The sequence below is a fragment of the Strigops habroptila genome, chromosome 15, assembly GCF_004027225.2.
Source record: "Strigops habroptila isolate Jane chromosome 15, bStrHab1.2.pri, whole genome shotgun sequence".
NCBI lineage: Eukaryota > Metazoa > Chordata > Aves > Psittaciformes > Psittacidae > Strigops > Strigops habroptila.
In genome coordinates this window covers 9,220,723-9,238,695 of record NC_044291.2, presented here as the reverse complement: position 1 = coordinate 9,238,695, position 17,973 = coordinate 9,220,723, and the positions used below count along the sequence as shown (strand labels likewise).

At 51.4% G+C, this 17,973-nt stretch overlaps 1 protein-coding gene across 1 annotated transcript in view; it reads right to left on the bottom strand.

Annotated features, from left to right (window-relative positions):
- Positions 1-17,973, bottom strand: part of WHRN (whirlin) — a 48,833-nt gene that overhangs the window by 21,726 nt on the left and 9,134 nt on the right. The window contains exons 2-3 of the mRNA XM_030507416.1: positions 12,899-13,114; positions 4,067-4,192 (exon numbers count right to left, since the gene is read on the bottom strand). Coding sequence (XP_030363276.1) covers positions 4,067-4,192; positions 12,899-13,114 — 342 coding nt within the window. The remainder of the gene's footprint in view (positions 1-4,066; positions 4,193-12,898; positions 13,115-17,973) is intronic.

The following is a 17,973-nucleotide window of genomic DNA, read 5'->3' as shown; positions in this document are numbered from 1 at the left end:
ATGGCATCACTGTGAACATCATGGAGGACAGAACCTGAAAGCAACCAGGACTGGCTCATGTTCCTCCTTTGCAGTCCTCTGCTAAGCTGCACGTTGTCAGTGTGAGCACTCGCACTGAGGCAGCATGTTTTAAAACACATTGTCAGAAGTTTCATCATGAATAAACAGAAAGAAGCCAAGGCCAAGAGTATGAATATTTAATGCTTGACTGAGTGCAGCGATCAGCCTGGTGTCTGCTGGCACCTCAAGTGCTCTGCTCGTGGCCATGGAGACGCAGGGAGCAGAGCAGCGGTACTCAAATGGGCATCAGCAGGGCTGGGTCTCCTCTGCAACGCACTGCTCAGACCCTGGGTCTGTAGCAGACAGAAGCCAGCTGAGCTTTCGGGCCTCAGAGAAGTTACCTTGGTTTCGACTGGTTTTCAATACCACATTGATGGCCCTTTAATCAAAATTTAAGGGAAATGTAAAACATGTTATTAAAACATTCAAAAATCCTGATTTGGTGCCACAGATGCAAGAAGATTTTCACTAAAAGTCTGGCAGAATCACAGACTCCCAGCCTGGTCTGTGCTGGAAGGGACCTTAAAGCTCATCCAGCTCCAACCCCCTGCCACGGGCAGGGACACCTTCCACTAGAGCAGGTTGCTCCAAGCCCCTGTGTCCAACCTGGCCTTGAACACTGCCAGGGATGGGGCAGCCACAGCTTCTCTGGGCACCCTGTGCCAGTGCCTCAGCACCCTCACAGGGAAGAGCTTCTGCCTCAGAGCTCATCTCAGTCTCCCCTCTGGCAGGTTAAAGCCATTCCCCTTGGCCTGTTCCTCCAGGCCCTTGTCCAAAGCCCCTCTCCAGGTTTCCTGGAGCCCCTTTAGGCACTGGAGCTGCTCTAAGGAAACAACTCAAACAATTCTGGTAACAAATTCAGTGGAAGCTGTAAAACCCACAGAAGCATTCACTGCCTGGGAAGTCAACAGGAACTTCCCAATGACCCAGCAAGGCTGTGTTGAGCTCCCATTGAACAATACCACAATTCTTCCATTTTAGAGTGCAATGAATGATCTGGAAATCACATTTATCCACCAGTTCCTCCCTCCTGGTGGTGTCACATCCCTTCCACCACCACCTGCAGCAGCGTGGGGATGCAACCTACACCTAGCCATCTCCAACAGCAAAACATAAAACATGGCAGGGGGTTGGAACTGGATGAGCTTTAAGGTCCCTTCCAACCCAAACCAGTCTGGGATTCTATGAATCTATGATAAAAGGCCTTTCTTTATCTCCAAACCTCCCAGCAGCTCTAAACTTACAGCCTGCTGCACACACAAATCACGGTGGGAAATGTCAGTGCATATCTGAGATCACATCAAGCCCGGCATTCAGAAAAGGACCATCCTGCTGGCACACACACACACACACAGCAGTTACTAGAAAACAGAACAGCAAGGAGAGAGACAAAGAATCAATAAGCAAAGGCTTTGGTGTGCAAACAATATCCATGCACAAGGACCGTGCTTGGCAGGGATGCGCCGCTCCACGTGCTGCAGCTACAGCGTGTGTGTTTTTTTCCTGCCTTCCTAGCAGGCATGAAATGAGAACTGGAGGGGTAAAGCTGTGTGTTCTGCTGCTGTGACTCCTGTGTGTGCTGGTCTGCAGTGAGACCTTGTCCGTGCTGAGCTCACCGGCACGGGGATTGAACCAAGAAAAGCAGCAGAAACAGGGGCTTGGAGGGGTAACCATGAAACTAACAGAAAGAACTGGAGAGAAACAATGCAACTACTTCTTCTTTTCCTGCCAACTGCTTCTTCCTTTCCTGCGTTTAATCTTTCAGGCTTCTGGGGTGTAGGAGATGGAGCCCGGTAGGCAGGCTCTGTGCTGGGGACAAACATCCCCTGACTCTGCAAAGTCACCCACGCAACACACAGGGCAGCTCCAGCCAGCCCGTCTATTCCCAGCTCTATTAGGCAGAAACAAATTGTCCTGTGCCTCTTATCATCTCTGTCTTTAAGTCCTCATATCCCAGAGCACTGTCCCTGCTGCCTTTCACCACGACCTTGTGCTCATGCATGCACTGACATCCCCAGGAGATGCTGTGTACCCTGGTAGGTGCAGGCAGACTGGTGCAAGGTGGCTAACCAGGGGTAACATATCGTCTGGGAGAGAAGGATGCTCTGCAGGGAGTCTCCAGCAGCAGCTCTCACTTCTTGGTGCCCTCAGAAACACTCAGCCATCTCCATAGGATGCTCCATGTCCCTACTGCTCCGGTGACCCTCTCACATGGCAGGGTCCAAAACCCCTCATGGGGCTTGGAGCAACCTGCTCTAGTGGAAGGTGTCCCTGCTCGTGGCAGGGGGTTGGAGCTGGATGAGCTTTAGGGTCCCTTCCCACCCAAAGCATTCCATGATTTCCCTGCTAAGGACTTGAGAGAGAGATTAAGACTTGGATTGATCCAAACTCCAAGCTCAGCATTTTCACTTGGTGTCAAAAAGAGTCAGCAGAAAGAAACAGGAGCCAGCAGAGGATGATAAAGTCCAGAAGTGGTTGCATTACCCCCACTAATGGCTCCTTGTCTATAAAGCAAACCCTGGTGATCTCCGTGCCCAGTTAGAGGCAATGTTATGTGCCACAGCAACCTGAGGGACAGGACTGTGTGTTCCAGCCTAAATCACAGCCCTCTGCACCACACTGTCCACACACTTCATGCTTTGACAGCTTTAAGTGACTTTATGGGGCCACTGGAGCAAAGCTGAAGGCTGAGCCCTAAACCCTCCAGGGCTGATCAATGGAGAAATGTACCACCACAATACAGAGAGGGGATCAGAGAGGATTAACACCCAATGCTCAGCAGCCCAGCACCGTTTCAAAGGAGTTTAACATCTATTGAGTCTTGACTGATGCAAGGAACAGGGAAAGAACTGTTTCTCCGAGCTCATGGGATTGCACTGGAGGAAGCAAAAAGGGCACCGGGTGGTTGTAGGGAATTGGGTCATTTAGAGAGAAAAAACACATGTGAAGAGAAACCCTGAGTGATGAAATGCTACAACCTGAGATGTTTGAGTTTCAAACGTGCCCCATTCATGAGCAGGACAGATACACAAGTCCAACAGCTCCCTTTTCAACTTATTTTACTGGTGAACACCCTACAACATATATAGTTTTAACTCAAATGACCTTTCAGGAACAGCTGAGGTCCCAATCCCATCCTGTTGTGAGGCCTGGTACAGTGGGAAGGCTGGAGGAGTTTGGAGATGATGTGTGTATGTGGTGGGATTAAAGAGATGCAAGATCTCGCTTTACAAGAGGTCTCTGTAGCCAACTCTGGACCAGAGCAGCCTCAGAAGGACCCAGCCAACCCACAGAGCATCCTGTAGGAACCTATTAGACTATGGAGGGAGCCTGACATAGCTGGAGGTCACACCAAGCCAAGCTGCTGATAGATGAGCTTTGCTCTATCCCTGAGGGTGATCCTGCTGTTTCTGCCTTTTAAGACATGATGCTTGTGAATCCAGTGCTGCAGGAGGAAACTGGCACAGCAAGCCTGGCCTCCTTTCATCACAGCAGCTCAGCACATGCTCTGCAAGCTGGCTAAGAGCACCCTATGCAAAACACTAGCTTCAAACATAATGGCTTTGGATGCGAGATGCAGGAAGAGGGCACAGGACCAGGATCTTTAATAGCAAACTCTTCCCTGCCAGCTCAGGGAGGAGACAGTGACTTTCTTCACTTTCAGCCCAGGCTGCACTCAGATATCTACATCAAAACCATCCCCAAGCTGTCTCAAAGGGGAGAAATCAGGTGTGGGGTTGTGCTAAGGCAGAAGACAAGTACAACCTCCTCCAGAAGTTTCCTCTTTGCACAACCACCTTGCTCCCTAAAGGTTTAATATCCAAAACATCCAAAGAACCTGCCCTGAAAAGCCATCTCCAGAAAAGCAACTCTCACCTCTCCATTGAGACCCCCGTTTGGCTCGGGACAAGGGGTAGGAACTGCAGCTAACACAGCCTTGCACTCTCAGTGTATGAAGCTCAATCTCTCTATCTCCCATCCCAGCCCACTGTAGGGTTGTTCTTACCTTTAAGCCAGTGCTCTCTGCTTCAGAGCCTTTATCCACACCGGTGATGTAGATGCCCAGGGAATACTCTGCCCCTCCTCGGATCATGAGGCCCAAAGATTTCCCTTCATTCAGGACCAGATTCACCTGCAGAGGAACAGGAACAGTCATTTATGTGGTGTCTCCCCTGCTGCCACCAACTCTCCACACGCTGGGGCAAAGCCCCTTCTGTAGGTACCTCCAGACAACCACAGCCCCAGACAGAGCTTGAAACCAGGGATATCACCTCCCTGCTGCAATGCAGAGGAGGGAGAAGAGAAGGTTTATACAATCTGAGACCGGTTTGCTTTGGAAGGGACCTCAAAGCTCCTCCAGTTCCAACCCCCTGCCACGGGCACAGACACCTTCCACTAGAGCAGGTTGCTCCAAGCCCCTGTGTCCAACCTGGCCTTGAACACTGCCAGGGATGGGGCAGCCACAGCTTCTCTGGGCACCCTGTGCCAGCGCCTCAGCACCCTCACAGGGAAAAGTCAAGCTGCTCCTGTGGTTCCCTGGGCTTGTCCATCTCCCTGTGCCCACACAAACGCTCAGGGCTGTCTATGGCTGAAGGATGCTTTAGAGGTACATGGCCTCAGGGTGTGTTCAGCTAAAGGCACAGATGGCACCCATGGCTCCTGCACACAGCCATGTGTTTTATGATCTCTATTTAATAATGCCAGGACAGTATTTCCACCCAGCCTGCCCAGAAGAGCCAGCACATACTGCAACATTTCATTGGAGTTAGCAGGACGGTAGCTCCGCATTGAAGGCATTTACATTTCCCTTTAACACTATCCCAAGGTGCTGGTAAGCTGAGAAGCTGCTCTCCCCACCCCAATATCATCAGGTGGAGTAAGAGATACTCCCTACAAACCCGAGGTGCTGCTGCGTGAGCTGGTTCATTTACACACATCCCAGGCAAACCCAGCCTGCGGAGCAGAAAGCAATGATCCAGCCCCAAGGACCAGAGGCTGAAAGGACCTTCCAGCAACCCAAAGCTGTGTGAATAAACCTAAGCACTAGTTAAACCCACACCGCTGCTGGCAATGCCACAACGTTGGGTTGTTGAGGCTTAATTGCATTTCTTAATCGACTAATACCTGCGTCTCTTGGAATAAACCCTGTGGAAATCACAATAGCAGCTGAGGCTGTTGGGAAAAGAGTGGCAGCAGCAGCAGGGGCCAGGGAAATAACAGCTCTGGGAGCATTTGGCTTCCAGACAAACTGCAGATTTAGGGAAGAGCTGAGGAATACAGCAAGGGCTGCAGGCAGGGGGCTCGGCTTCAGCTGGCTGCAGAGCAAGGAGGGAGGAAGGAGGAGCAGAGAGAAAGCCTTGAGGAAGCCAAAGCAGACATAAGCTGCTTGCAGGATGAAGCAAAGGCTGAGTCACTCCATGTTAAGGGCTTAGGGATAAGAGGGGAGACTGTTTTGCACACTGTTTCCCAGGGAAGAGGCTGTTGCCACTGCCAGGGCACAGGGCAGAGATGGTGCTCAGTGGGGTTGGCACCATGGTACTAGTTGTCCCAAGCACAGCACTATCTGCACCCTCTGCCATCCTTGAGGTCCCCTCTCCCATGCTCCACACATGGCTATGGGTGACAGGGAAGCACAAGTCAAGCCATGCTACCCAAGGAGGGAGCATGGTTGTCCACTGCAACCAGGCTGCTGTTTCCAGTGGTTCCCACCACTGTGACTTGATCCTGCCACAATGGAAAGGGCTGACTCTAGGAACAGACCCAAAACACACCATTTCCTGGAGCAAGCCCTTCTGCTTGGGCTTTTCCACTCAGGTAAGCAGGTTTGTACACGTCATCAACACTTCTGTGCCAGGTCTTACTCCCAAAGAGGACATTTTGGTTACATTCCCACTTTATGTTTCTTCCCTCCTCAACTCTCCCTGTGTTCTGCTGCCAGGCTGAAGCTCAGAGTGAAGCTGTACCTGAAAAGAAGGCTCTCGGGAGACCTTAGAGCAGCTCCAGTGCCTAAACGGGCTCCAGGAAACCTGGAGAGGGGCTTTGGACAAGGGCCTGTAGGGACAGGACAAGGGGAATGGCTTTAACCTGCCAGAGGGGAGATTGAGATGAGCTCTGAGGCAGAAGCTCTTCCCTGTGAGGGTGCTGAGGCGCTGGCACAGGGTGCCCAGAGAAGCTGTGGCTGCCCCATCCCTGGCAGTGTTCAAGGCCAGGTTGGACACAGGGGCTTGGAGCAACCTGCTCTAGTGGAAGGTGTCCCTGCCCGTGGCAGGGGGTTGGAGCTGGAGGAGCTTTAAGGTCCCTTCCAGCACAAACCATTCTAGGATCCCTCAGTGGTTGGAATCAGGCAGAACTGGGATCATTCCCAGCTGTTAAAAGCACAACTGCCCCAACAGCATCCTAAACCAGAGGCAGCAAGCAGGGCTGTGCTTTTCGGGGGGGAGGGATGGGGAAACTGAGGACTCCCATGCAAGGTACCCCTCGTACCTTGCTGAGGGGGGCCGGGTATTTCCAGGCTCACCATAGCACCGATGGTGTGCACTCCCCACCTCCCTGTACCAGGGCTGTATCCAGCCCCAGGCTACAACAGACACATTGGGAAGATCAAGGTCACACTTTTAATTTCAATTTCAACGCTGAAGCATCCACCACCTCCTATAGCAGGAAATCAAGGAGAAATAAATGCCACCATCAATGAGGCATTTTCTCTGAGCTGGTTTTTACATAGGATTTCATTTCCCTGGGTTTATGCAATTACCTGTTGATAGATTCAATTTTACCATTAAAAAACCCACTTCCAGACAAGAATTACTCTCCCTCAGCACGACTCAGCACACAGCTGCAGGAGCGCATGGGAAGGTTTTGCCCATGCTGACAGCTATTTCCATGCCATTAGTGTTACCACACAACAGAAACAACACTTAAGGAGACTCACAGGGCTCATCCTCCTCCTGCTTACCAAGGAAACCCCACTGGCTTATGTCTAGACATCCTGCAAACGTGCAGGCACAGCTCACAGGAGCCCAGAGCCAGCTCACAGCCATTACCTGAGGCACTGGGAGCAGCAGTCGCAGCTGCTGGGGGTGCTGGATCCATCAGAGCTGCCTCGACACCAACCCTCCCATCCAGGGCAGGATTTGTAAGGCCATGCTGGAGGCTTGGCTGTCACAGTTCCACTGGCAGCAACCCCCAAGAGTGCAGATGCAGTACACAGAATCCCAGCCTGGTTTGGGTTGAAGGGACCTTAAAGCTAATCCAGTTCCAAACCCCTGCCACAGGCAGGGACACCTTCCACTAGAGCAGGTTGCTCCAAGCCCCTGTGTCCAACCTGGCCTTGAACACTGCCAGGGATGGGGCAGCCACAGCTTCTCTGGGCACCCTGTGCCAGCGCCTCAGCACCCTCACAGGGAAGAGCTTCTGCCTCAGAGCTCATCTCAATCTCCCCTCTGGCAGGTTAAAGCCATTCCCCCTGTCCTAGCCCTACAGGCCCTTGTCCAAAGCCCCTCTCCAGGTTCTTCTGCCTACAGTGCCTGCAACAACAAGGAGATGCTCTGCTGCCCACCAGGATGAGGTGAGCTGAGCTCTGACCCAAGGAGCACATTTTGGGTTAAGTCTGTTGGGACGCTGCTACAGACAGAAGGATACCTTTAATCCCCAGTGAACTGGGGACCAGTGGCTCATGTCACATACCTCAGTCACCACAGGGAACTAACCACATACCTCTGAGCACACGGAATATGCTTCTTGCTGTAAAGCAGAGCAAACCCAGCAAGGTCAGAGCAAGCAAACAGTGGGAGACGTGGTGAGCTCTGTCACTTCACTCTGCAAATGTCATTACAACCTAATAGAAAGAAATTTTTCCTATCTCTCCTGCATCTCTTATCCTTCATGCTCAAGTAGGCACCATTAGTGCCTCGAACATTTAAGCCAGGCAGTGTTATCACAGATAAAATTTTTCTTCTTTTGAAAATTATAATAATAACAGCTACTTGTGGAAACAGAACTGCCTGAAGGCAAGGAGATGCTCACACTCTCTTTGTGTATCTTTTCCTTCTTCTGCTGCACCAAAAGCTTAAAGGAATAAGCAGCTCCGCTGGCAATAAGCACATTAGAGCCACGATTCAGCTGATGAAATGGTGTTTCTCAGAGAATTAGCAGCCCAACATTTGCAGAGCATTTTGCACAGTTCATTTTCCTCCCAGCTCAGCAGCACCTACAAGTTGCTGCTGGCTGATGGTCTCCAAAGTGCTTTTAATGGAATAAGCTCTTGATCCCAGAAGGACATCAATGACAATTCACAGCACAAGTGGTCCTTGATGTGGTGAAAAAAATCAGAGGACTTCACTGGACAGATTGTACAAATCATGCTTATTACTGACCACCAGCACCAGCTACTTCACCTATGGGGAGATGGGCACTGAGGAAACTCTGGATCCACTGATTCCGACTACAGGGAAGGCTGCCCTTAATGAGGAAACTAATCACAAGAAACCTGAGGAAACAGAGTCATCTGTTCAACCTGCCACAGACAACACATGGTGAATGATCCATCCCTGGCAGTGTTCAAGGCCAGGTTGGACAGAGTCTTGGGCAATATGGTCTGGTGTGATGCATCCCTGCCCATGGCAGGGTGTTGGAACTGGATGATCTTAAAGTCCTTTCCAACGCAAATCATTCTATGATTCTGTGACCCTGTTCCAGTTTGGTTCTAGGCCAAAATTCAGCTTGGACCAGGCTTGGCTCAGAGGCTATTCTGTGTGCACGAGCAGGAGGTGAAGGCTGAGAACTGGGCTAGTTATTCAGTGTAGACCCGATCTGACACAAATGATATCTCATGAGAAGGCACAAGAAGGGGGGGTGGGAACTAGATGATCTTAAGGTCCTTTCTATGCTAACCATTCTATGATTCTACGCAAGAATTAAAGGGAATGGAGTGATGAAGGAGATATGCAAGTTGTTGCACATTCTCATGCTTTCCATGATGAAAAATCCATCATGCAGTCCCTGATGAAGAGTCCCTCCCCAGCATCCTTGTAGCCCCCTTCAGACACTGGAAGCTGCTCTGAGGTCTCCATGCAGCTTCTCTTCTCCAGGCTCAACAGCCCCAACTTGCTCAGCCTGTCTTCATACTGGAGGTGCCCCTGATCATTCTCGTGGCCTCCTCTGGACTTGCTCCAACAGCTCCATGTCCTTCTTATGCTGGGGACACCAGGATGGTGAAAGCAAAGCCAATGGGCAGCTGACAGTCCACTGCTAACTTCCCAAATCCCCATAATGGCTTTGCCCACATCTGACAGTGAAAGAATCCCAGTATTCCCAGTTAAAATGCAGTGTAAATCCTTGGACCAGGCATCTGCCAGCCCTAGGCCAGGTACACGGATCCCTCCTCCACCAGACGGATCGGTTACCCCATCACACACACACCAGCAGCAGCAGTTTCCATTTCAAGCCTTTTGATAATTAATGCTTCTGCCTACAGATAAGCAAACTTGTTAAACTATGCTACAAACCCCATCCTTTCACATACAGAACAGATGTATGGAGGGAAACGTAGCCAGACAGGATATCTCTATTGCCTGATGTATGCAGGATGCCTCCACCACCCTTGAATCTACCCTTGTAAAAGCTGGAAACATCAGGTTAACTACAGCAGCACCTCAATGCATTAAAAACGACCCAGTTTACATCACTTCAGCTGTAGGGCTGAAGCCTGATCTCTGCTGTATTTTCCCTGTTTGAAAGCTTTTGCATACGTATTCTAGGGCAATCAGATCAATTAGAAATGGTGGGGGGTAGGTGGGAAATAACCAACTAATCCCAGCCCTTCGCTCAGAATGGAAAACCATCCAGATATCAATTGATCTCAGCAGTACCTGTGAGTTATGGTTGACTGGGCTGAATTCACCAGGGGTATGTTGCATTTATTTATGTATTTGTGAACAGAATGACCCTACTTTCAACAGTTAAATAGATATAAGTCTACATATACAAATAAAGAGGGAAAAAAATAGAGGCAGGCTGTTCCTGTGCTCTGGGACACATTTGCATCTCATGATGTTCCACAGTACATCAGGACAAAGCAGCTCAGCTAATTCATGCCCTAAAGCAGGAGTTGAGCAAATGACATGGGCAGTCACAGCAAATAACCCCTCTCAAATCTACCAGCCAGGTCAGGCTCTCCTTACTGCAGCAAGCTTGATCATGGGGATCAAAGCAAGGCACCTCTGGGTACAGAAGGGTCTGGTGGCCTTGGTCCTCTTCATCAGGGACCGTAGTGATAGGACAAGGGGTGATGGGTTTAAACTGAAACAGGGGAAGTTCAGGTTAGATCTAAGGAAGAAGTTCTTCCCTGTGAGGGTGCTGAGGCGCTGGCACAGGGTGCCCAGAGAAGCTGTGGCTGCCCCATCCCTGGCAGTGTTCAAGGCCAGGTTGGACACAGGGGCTTGGAGCAACCTGCTCTAGTGGAAGGTGCCCCTGCCTGTGGCAGGGGGTCGGAACTGGATGATCTTAAGTTCCTTTCCAACCCAAACTATTCTATGATTTGAGTTGTAGCATCCATTAATTGTCTTTTGCAGGTCTTGCAGATGGGAATTCAGGAGTGGAGGTTATTGTAACCAAGCCTTGCACACTGACACCAATGGGCAGGATTGTGAGGAGGAGCTGGGTTTGGAGGCAGGCTTAAGGCAGGGCAAGGAGTGGAAGGGTCAGCATGCTGCTCTGAGCATCCTCAGATCCTACCAGTGCTAACAGCTACTGCTGAAAGCCCTCCTGAACCCCTGAAACTACACTGGGGAGACCAATGTCTGACACGAGGGAGAGCAGTGGTGCCAAGAGAGGGCTGCATGCTGCCTGTCCTCATGATGCCAGCAGTCCCCTCTGTGTCAGATCTTTGTACACCATTGCTGCAAGCTTCAAATATCTCCTGCAACTGTCATTGACTCTTCCCAGATTACTAGAGGGACCTTCACCCACCCACCCAGGGGTCAAAGCACAACCCTCTACTCCAAGAAGTCAAAGGGGTGTCTGACTGTGTGAAGCAGCACCCAGAAATGGAAGAACAAGCTCAGATTTTGGAAAAGGCAGAAGAATGAAGCTCTTCACTGCTCCTCACATGAGGGCACAAGGTCCTGAAGCCAGCAAGCCACAAGCTGGTAGCACCACAAAGACCAGGCATTCCACCCAAGGCTGGCTCTGCAATGCGGTGCTGCCACAGAGAGGCATCACAGCAATGGCAGCAGAGAAGCACAGCTCAGGACATGGGCAACCACTTCTGTGAGCCAAGGTCCTGCAGCCTGGCTCAGCTAGAATGGCACCACTTGGAGCTGTGGACCCCTCACATCTTGGTTGTGAGCGTTTCCAACAGGCAGGCAAGCCCAGCACGGATGCTCTTCAAAGTTTAATGTGGCCTTCATTCAACTTGGCTTCATTCCCCTCCAAAGCAGATTAAGCTGCTGTAATTAAAGGTCTTTTAACTTGCAAAGATCAGTTGGATTTTTCCTGTGCACCCCCTGAGGAGCTCAGGAGCAAGAGCAGCCCAGAGGAGGGTGCTTTGGTGTGGTAACTGGTCCATACACAGCCAAGATGCCCAGGGACAGCCAGGGCATGTGTAATCCCATCTCTGCAGGGATTGCTGGGAAGGGGCTGTCTGATGCCACACAAGGCACAGGGCAGGGACACATACAGGCTTCTAAGCATTTCATTTGGATACACAGCAAGAACTAAAGGAACAATGTGCAGAGAAACACCTACCTCCAGCTTCAAAGAGCTGCTGCCTGCTGTATCAAGGTGACATGGAGGGGTAGGGGATACCAGCAAGCCAGCAGCGGCTGCTTTTCTCTTCTCCTTAAAGTAATGGGGCCTTCTCCCTTATGGCCCACACGAATATTGCATCAGCAAACTGCCTCAGCCTTGGTTAGATTTGTTTCCTCTCTGGCTGAGGTGGAAAGCTCCAGCTTACAGACCCCTTCAGGCAGAGATGAGGACACTTTGGGCATACAATCATAGGATCCCAGACTGGTTTGTGTTGGAAAGGACCTTAAAGCTTCTCCAGTTCCAACCCCTGCCACGGGCAGGGACACCTTCCACTAGAGCAGGTTGCTCCAAGCCCCTGTGTCCAACCTGGCCTTGAACACTGCCAGGGATGGGGCAGCCACAGCTTCTCTGGGCACCCTGTGCCAGCGCCTCAGCACCCTCATAGAGACCTCAGGGTAACAGGATGGAAATAGGCTCCAAGCAACATTGTGCCTTTGGGAAAAGCACAATGCTCACTCAGATGCCAGTATCCCACGAACGCCAGCGAGGCCACACCATGTCCTGGTTGTACAGGACAAACAAGTTCCCTATCCATCATTACGGAGAGAGTCTGTCCCTCCAGCCTCTGCCTCCAGTGCAAGAGGCACTGCTGCTCTGCATCTACCAGTCTCTAGGTCTGTTTGGGCACAGGAAGCACAATGGAGAAGAAACACTAAATCCCTGAAGTCAGGATTTAAACTTGAACTTGAAGTGCTGGCTTCACGTATAATAAAGCGTGTTTCAAGGGAGGGCAGGCTCACAGTAAGAGTACTGGGAATTAGGAGGTGTCCCTGCTCATGGCAGGGGGTTGGAACTGAATGAGCTTTAAGCTCCCTTCCAACAAAAACCAGTCTGGGATTCTACGACTCCTTGTGGGAGACAGAGGGAAAGCTCCGGACCAAGGGTAAAAACAGTATCCAGTATATCCTGAAGGAGAGACAGGCTATCCCCATGGAGATATCACATGAATGAGATGTATAAGGCTTGGCACCTACATGGTAACAGGTAACCAGGAGAGACCCCCAGGGCTGTGCCAGATCCCTGTGCTCACCTTTTTCTCATCTCCCTCCTGCAGGAGCTGGAGGTGGCTCCTCTTCTCGCTGTCCTTGCGCAGGGAGCTGTGCTGGTGGTGTGGCAGACCCACCGGCGGGGACACGCTGCGGCCCTGCGGGTCCACCCACGTGTAGATGTGGTTGGTGACATACCCCCCTGGGATGCGGCCCACGGAGTGCACAGACAGGTTCAGCTTCTTGCAGCCCTTCAGCACCTGGAAGACAACCAAAGAGAGCAGAGAGTCAATGCCTGTGGAGGGGGAAGGCAGTCTGACTTAGGACTCCAGGATGGTGTGGCTTTGCTCTGCCTTGAGGTGGAAAGATTTCAAGCTACTCAAAATTCACCAGCTGAATGACTGAGCTACATAAGGAAGGCAACATAAGGACGTGAAGCTGTTGGAGGAAATCCAGAGGAGGCCACGAAGACGATCAGGGGCTGGAGCACCTCCTGTATGAAGACAGGCTGAGAACATTGGGGCTGTTGAGCCTGGAGAAGAGAAGCTGTGTGGAGAACCCAGAGCAGCTTCCAGTGTCTGAAGGGGGCTACAAGGATGCCGGAGAGGGATCTTCATCAGGGACTGTAGCGATAGGACAAGGGGTGATGGGTTCAAACTGAAACAGGGGAAATTCAGGTTAGATATAAGGCAGAAGTTCTTCCCTGTGAGGGTGCTGAGGCACTGGCACAGGGTGCCCAGAGAAGCTGTGGCTGCCCCATCCCTGGCAGTGTTCAAGGCCAGGTTGGACACAGGGGCTTGGAGCAACCTGCTCTAGTGGAAGGTGTCCCTGCCCGTGGCAGGGGTTGGAACTGGAGGAGCTTTAAGCTCCCTTAAACCCAAACCAGGCTGGGATTCCATAAAAAGCTGGTAAGAAAGCTGGGACTGTTCTATTATCTCCTGAACTGCAGCAGTGTTAAGGCAATGCTAACAGAGAAAATACACTCTCCCCGTCATCCAGGGAAAGAACAGAGTGAAGCAGAGTAGGGAGGAAAGGTGGGTAGTGACATACCCAGGAGGAATCCCAGTATGGGCTGAACCTGAGACTGAGCAGTTTCTGCACATTGGAGAAGACTCAGAGCAGGATGGGACCGATGCCGGAAGCGAGCAGCACTGCTGGTTCCCCCTCAGCCCAAACTCTGCCACTGGAAGAGATCCTGATGCCTTAGGGAAATCCAGCCTCTGTTACCATTCCGTTACCAGCTGCCTTCCCCAGCACAAGTAATTAATGAGAACAATAGTTATTAAGTATATATGTATATTTAAAGCAGCATGCACAGAGATGACCTTATCTGGGACCCAGATAAGGTGATCTGCAATTGCTTCTCTAGCTTCCACTGTGAGAAGCTGACATAGGCATTATAGTAAAGTTAAATTAAGATGTAGGAGTTCTCCCTGGGGACAGCTCTAAGTACTCTGAGGCCTCTGGAACATTAACGCTCTGGATCTGCTCTCAGGAGGCGCTTTGGGGTTATTTTCCCCACATATATATGTCCTTTTGATGAACTGATCCCACAGGGTCTCCTCTCCCCACTGAGCAGAGAAGCTGCTGAGCAAAGCTTGTGACCAGGAAGAACTAATCCCAGGAGCTCTTTAGTGAAGAGTAATATCATCAGTAATACAGGGCTGGCTGGATCCCAGCTCTGCCCTGGCACCACTCCTGTCCCTCCCTGCCAGAGCCAGAGGGAATCCAGCTCGCCAATTCCCAGTTCAGCATCTCCATCGCATATAGCAATTTGGCTGCAAGTTTATCACATGCTCCCAAGGTCACCACGTGCCTGGAGAGCTTAAACAAGGATTGTGAAACCAACAGCTCCATCAGAACAAGCACAGAGCACTTCGGCATCCTGAGCTGCTCACAAAGTCCAGGCCCTGTCCCCTTCTCTCCTCTGGTCCCTCAAACATCGCCAACTGGCATCTCTTCCCACAGAGGTGCTCAGCACATCCAGGCTTGATGGCATCATCCCAAGTCTCACTGGGATGATGAAGCTGTATCTGAGCCTGTTGTCCACCCTAGGGTACCATAGTGCAGTGACCCATCCATGCTTCAAGGCACAGTTGGGCTTCCTTGACCAAAGCTCCATCATGAGCTGCCCCGCAGACAGGCTCAGGATGATCTGAACTCCACGGCAATGAGTTGGGATCAAGGAGGCTTCTCACCTACCCTCAAGCTACCAGTGCAAGAGTGACCCCTATGAGATAGGGTTCAGTTTCCCCACGAAACATCCTCCATTCATTCAAACTAGAGGCATCTCCATGAAAACGTGTTTTAAGCCTGTATAATGGCATTTCCTTCCCTAGGTACCATGACAGCAAACAGCATTGACAGTCCCATGAACAGTCTCCTCTCTGAATGAGGCTGCAGCTCCTCATCAAGCACAGGCAAATGATGAGGATACACAGTGATTTGTCCAACTGTACATGATTACAGTCCTCCTCCTGTCACAGAAACACCATGTCATCCTGACACTTGCACTCCCACCCTTTTCCCCCTTTTGCTCTCCTGCTCATCCCAGGCATTCTTCACCTGAACACGTTCATACATTCCCTCAAAGCTGCTGAACAACACTGTAATTTAAGGAAAGAACAAAGAAAAACCTCAAGAGCTAAGCTGGGTCAGGAACACACACAGGCCCCTCCACGAGCTCCCTTTTCCCCCACATTCACTGCCACAACATTCCCTCATGGATCTGTTCAGGACTGAGGCAGGGATCCTGTTCCTCCCTTCCACAGAGAATCCATCCTGGCAGGGCAATGGGGACCAAAGAGAACCCTCTGCAGTTTCTACCACACCAGGCACAGGAAAGGTGACCAGCGCAGGCAGGGCTCCATGCTGGGAACCAGGCGGGTTCAACCTGGTGGCTGATGAAGGTTGGCCTCCATCCTGCCTCAGCTAAATGTCATACCCTGAATACGCAGGAACAGCAGCAGAGCTGCGCTCTGGAGGCACCGTAAAGCTCCAAGGATAAGAGGCCAGAGATTTACAAGGGATTTTTTATGTCTCTCTGCAGGTCCCTTGACAAGGCCACCAGGAGATGGGATCTCAGGCAACAGGGAAGTGTTTTATGCATGAAGGTGACAGCAGGGAGCCGGGGCGAGGAGAGCAGCGCCTGAGGCAGCAAGCTGGGTCAGAACTCCTCACAGCACCAGCAGGAGAGGAGACATGAGAGGAGGGAGAGCACAGGAGCTGGTGGTGCCCACTGGGACATCACTGGTGACAGCCTCTCCCAGCAGAAGGCAGTGGGCAAGCTGGTGACACTCGGTGTAGTTCCTTACACAGTAACTGAGGCCTCTCAAGCAGCCAGTGAGTGAAGCAGTTTCCTGCCCAACACACTGTTTCTCCCTCAGCACATCCCCGTGGCTGATGCCTATTGAAGAGCTAGGGCAGGAAGGTAACGGAACCCCATCACGGGCCCTCCCTATGCTTAGGAGCCTTTCAGGACCCAGCTCTGCTGCCTTCCTAGCCACATGCACCTTTTGGAGGCCTTTTGGGTAATCACAGGCAGGGGAGGACAGTGACACCCACAAAGGACTTACTGCTGTGGAGCAGAGTGGGACCATCCATACAGATGGCAATTCATAGAACCCCGGACTGGTTTGTGTTGGAAGGGACCTTAAAGCTAATCCAGTTCCAGCCCCCTGCCACAGGCAGGGACACCTTCCACTAGAGCAGGTTGCTCCAAGCCCCTGTGTCCAACCTGGCCTTGAACACTGCCAGGGATGGGGCAGCCACAGCTTCTCTGGGAAAAGTCTGTGCCAGCGCCTCAGCACCCTCACAGGGAAGAGCTTCTGCCTAAGAGCTCATCTCAATCTCCCCTCTGGCAGGTTAAAGCCATTCCCCTTGGCCTGTCCCTCCAGGCCCTTGTCCAAAGCCCCTCTCCAGGTTTCCTGGAGCCCCTTTAGGCACTGGAGCTGCTCTAAGGTCTCCCCTTCAGGAGCCTTCTCTTCTCCAGGCTGCCCCAGCCCAGCTCTCTCAGCCTGGCTCCAGAGCAGAGCTGCTCCAGCCCTCGCAGCAGCTCCGGGGCCTCCTCTGGCCTCGCTCCAGCAGCTCCACGTCCCTCTGGTGCTGTTGCCCCAGAGCTGGATCAGGACTGCAGGGGGGGTCTGCCCAGAGCACAGCAGAGGGGCAGAATCCCCTCCCTCGACGTGCTGCTCACGCTCAGGGGGTACAGCCCAGGCACCCTGCAAGCTCTTTAGGTAAGGATGCTATTTGATGGCCATACTAACCCATTTCCAACGGACCATTAAAGAGAATAATTCTACCTCCTTAATCCCCTCTGCAGAATCAGCCAGTGCAGCCTGCACCTCCATTTCCTTTCTCAAGCCATTTCAGGGACATTGCTACATGTTCAGCTGCTGTGTTCTGCTCCAGACTCAGATAAAATTTGGCTTTGCCCCATCAATAATGCATTTGAAGACTGGTATGAAAGGTTTAATGCTGGCCCCACAGCATGCAAGCACACTGCTACAAGACAAGCTGAAGGAAATGATTCAGTTGAATGTGGGGATCGGTGCCAAAGCATTTAGCAGGGAAATAGTCCCCAATTTCCTAAGAATGTTATTAGAAGCAGCAAGTGCCAGAGAGAAGGACAGGTTGATTCCATGAGGCTGCCCATCCCCTAAGAACACTCTATTTAATTAGCTCTCAAGAACTTTGGGAATGAAGTAGATGCTTAAAGTAGTCAAAAAAGCAAACACACATCTCATGTACCACAAAACCAAACCAACACACAACACAGCATGTTCCTTCCCAACATGAAGCCTGTCAGCAGCCACCCTTCCCAAACCCACCGGTGCCTAGCCATTCCTGCCCAGCATGTCCTGCGTTATTGAAGGCTTAACTCTCCCACCTTCATAATTCTCCCCTTGTTCTTTCCACTTCGAGGGTGCCAAAGGGTTGAACGCTGTGTAACAGCATCTTCCGGGCCTTCCAAAATCCACCCAGTAGGAACACTGATGTCAGAAATCAATGGTACTTAATCCCCACTATTCCTTTGGCAGCCTGAATTAAATATGCCTCTGCTAGGGATGCAGCCCACTCGTTTACCTTCAGCGCTAATGAAACAAGCAATCTATTCCAA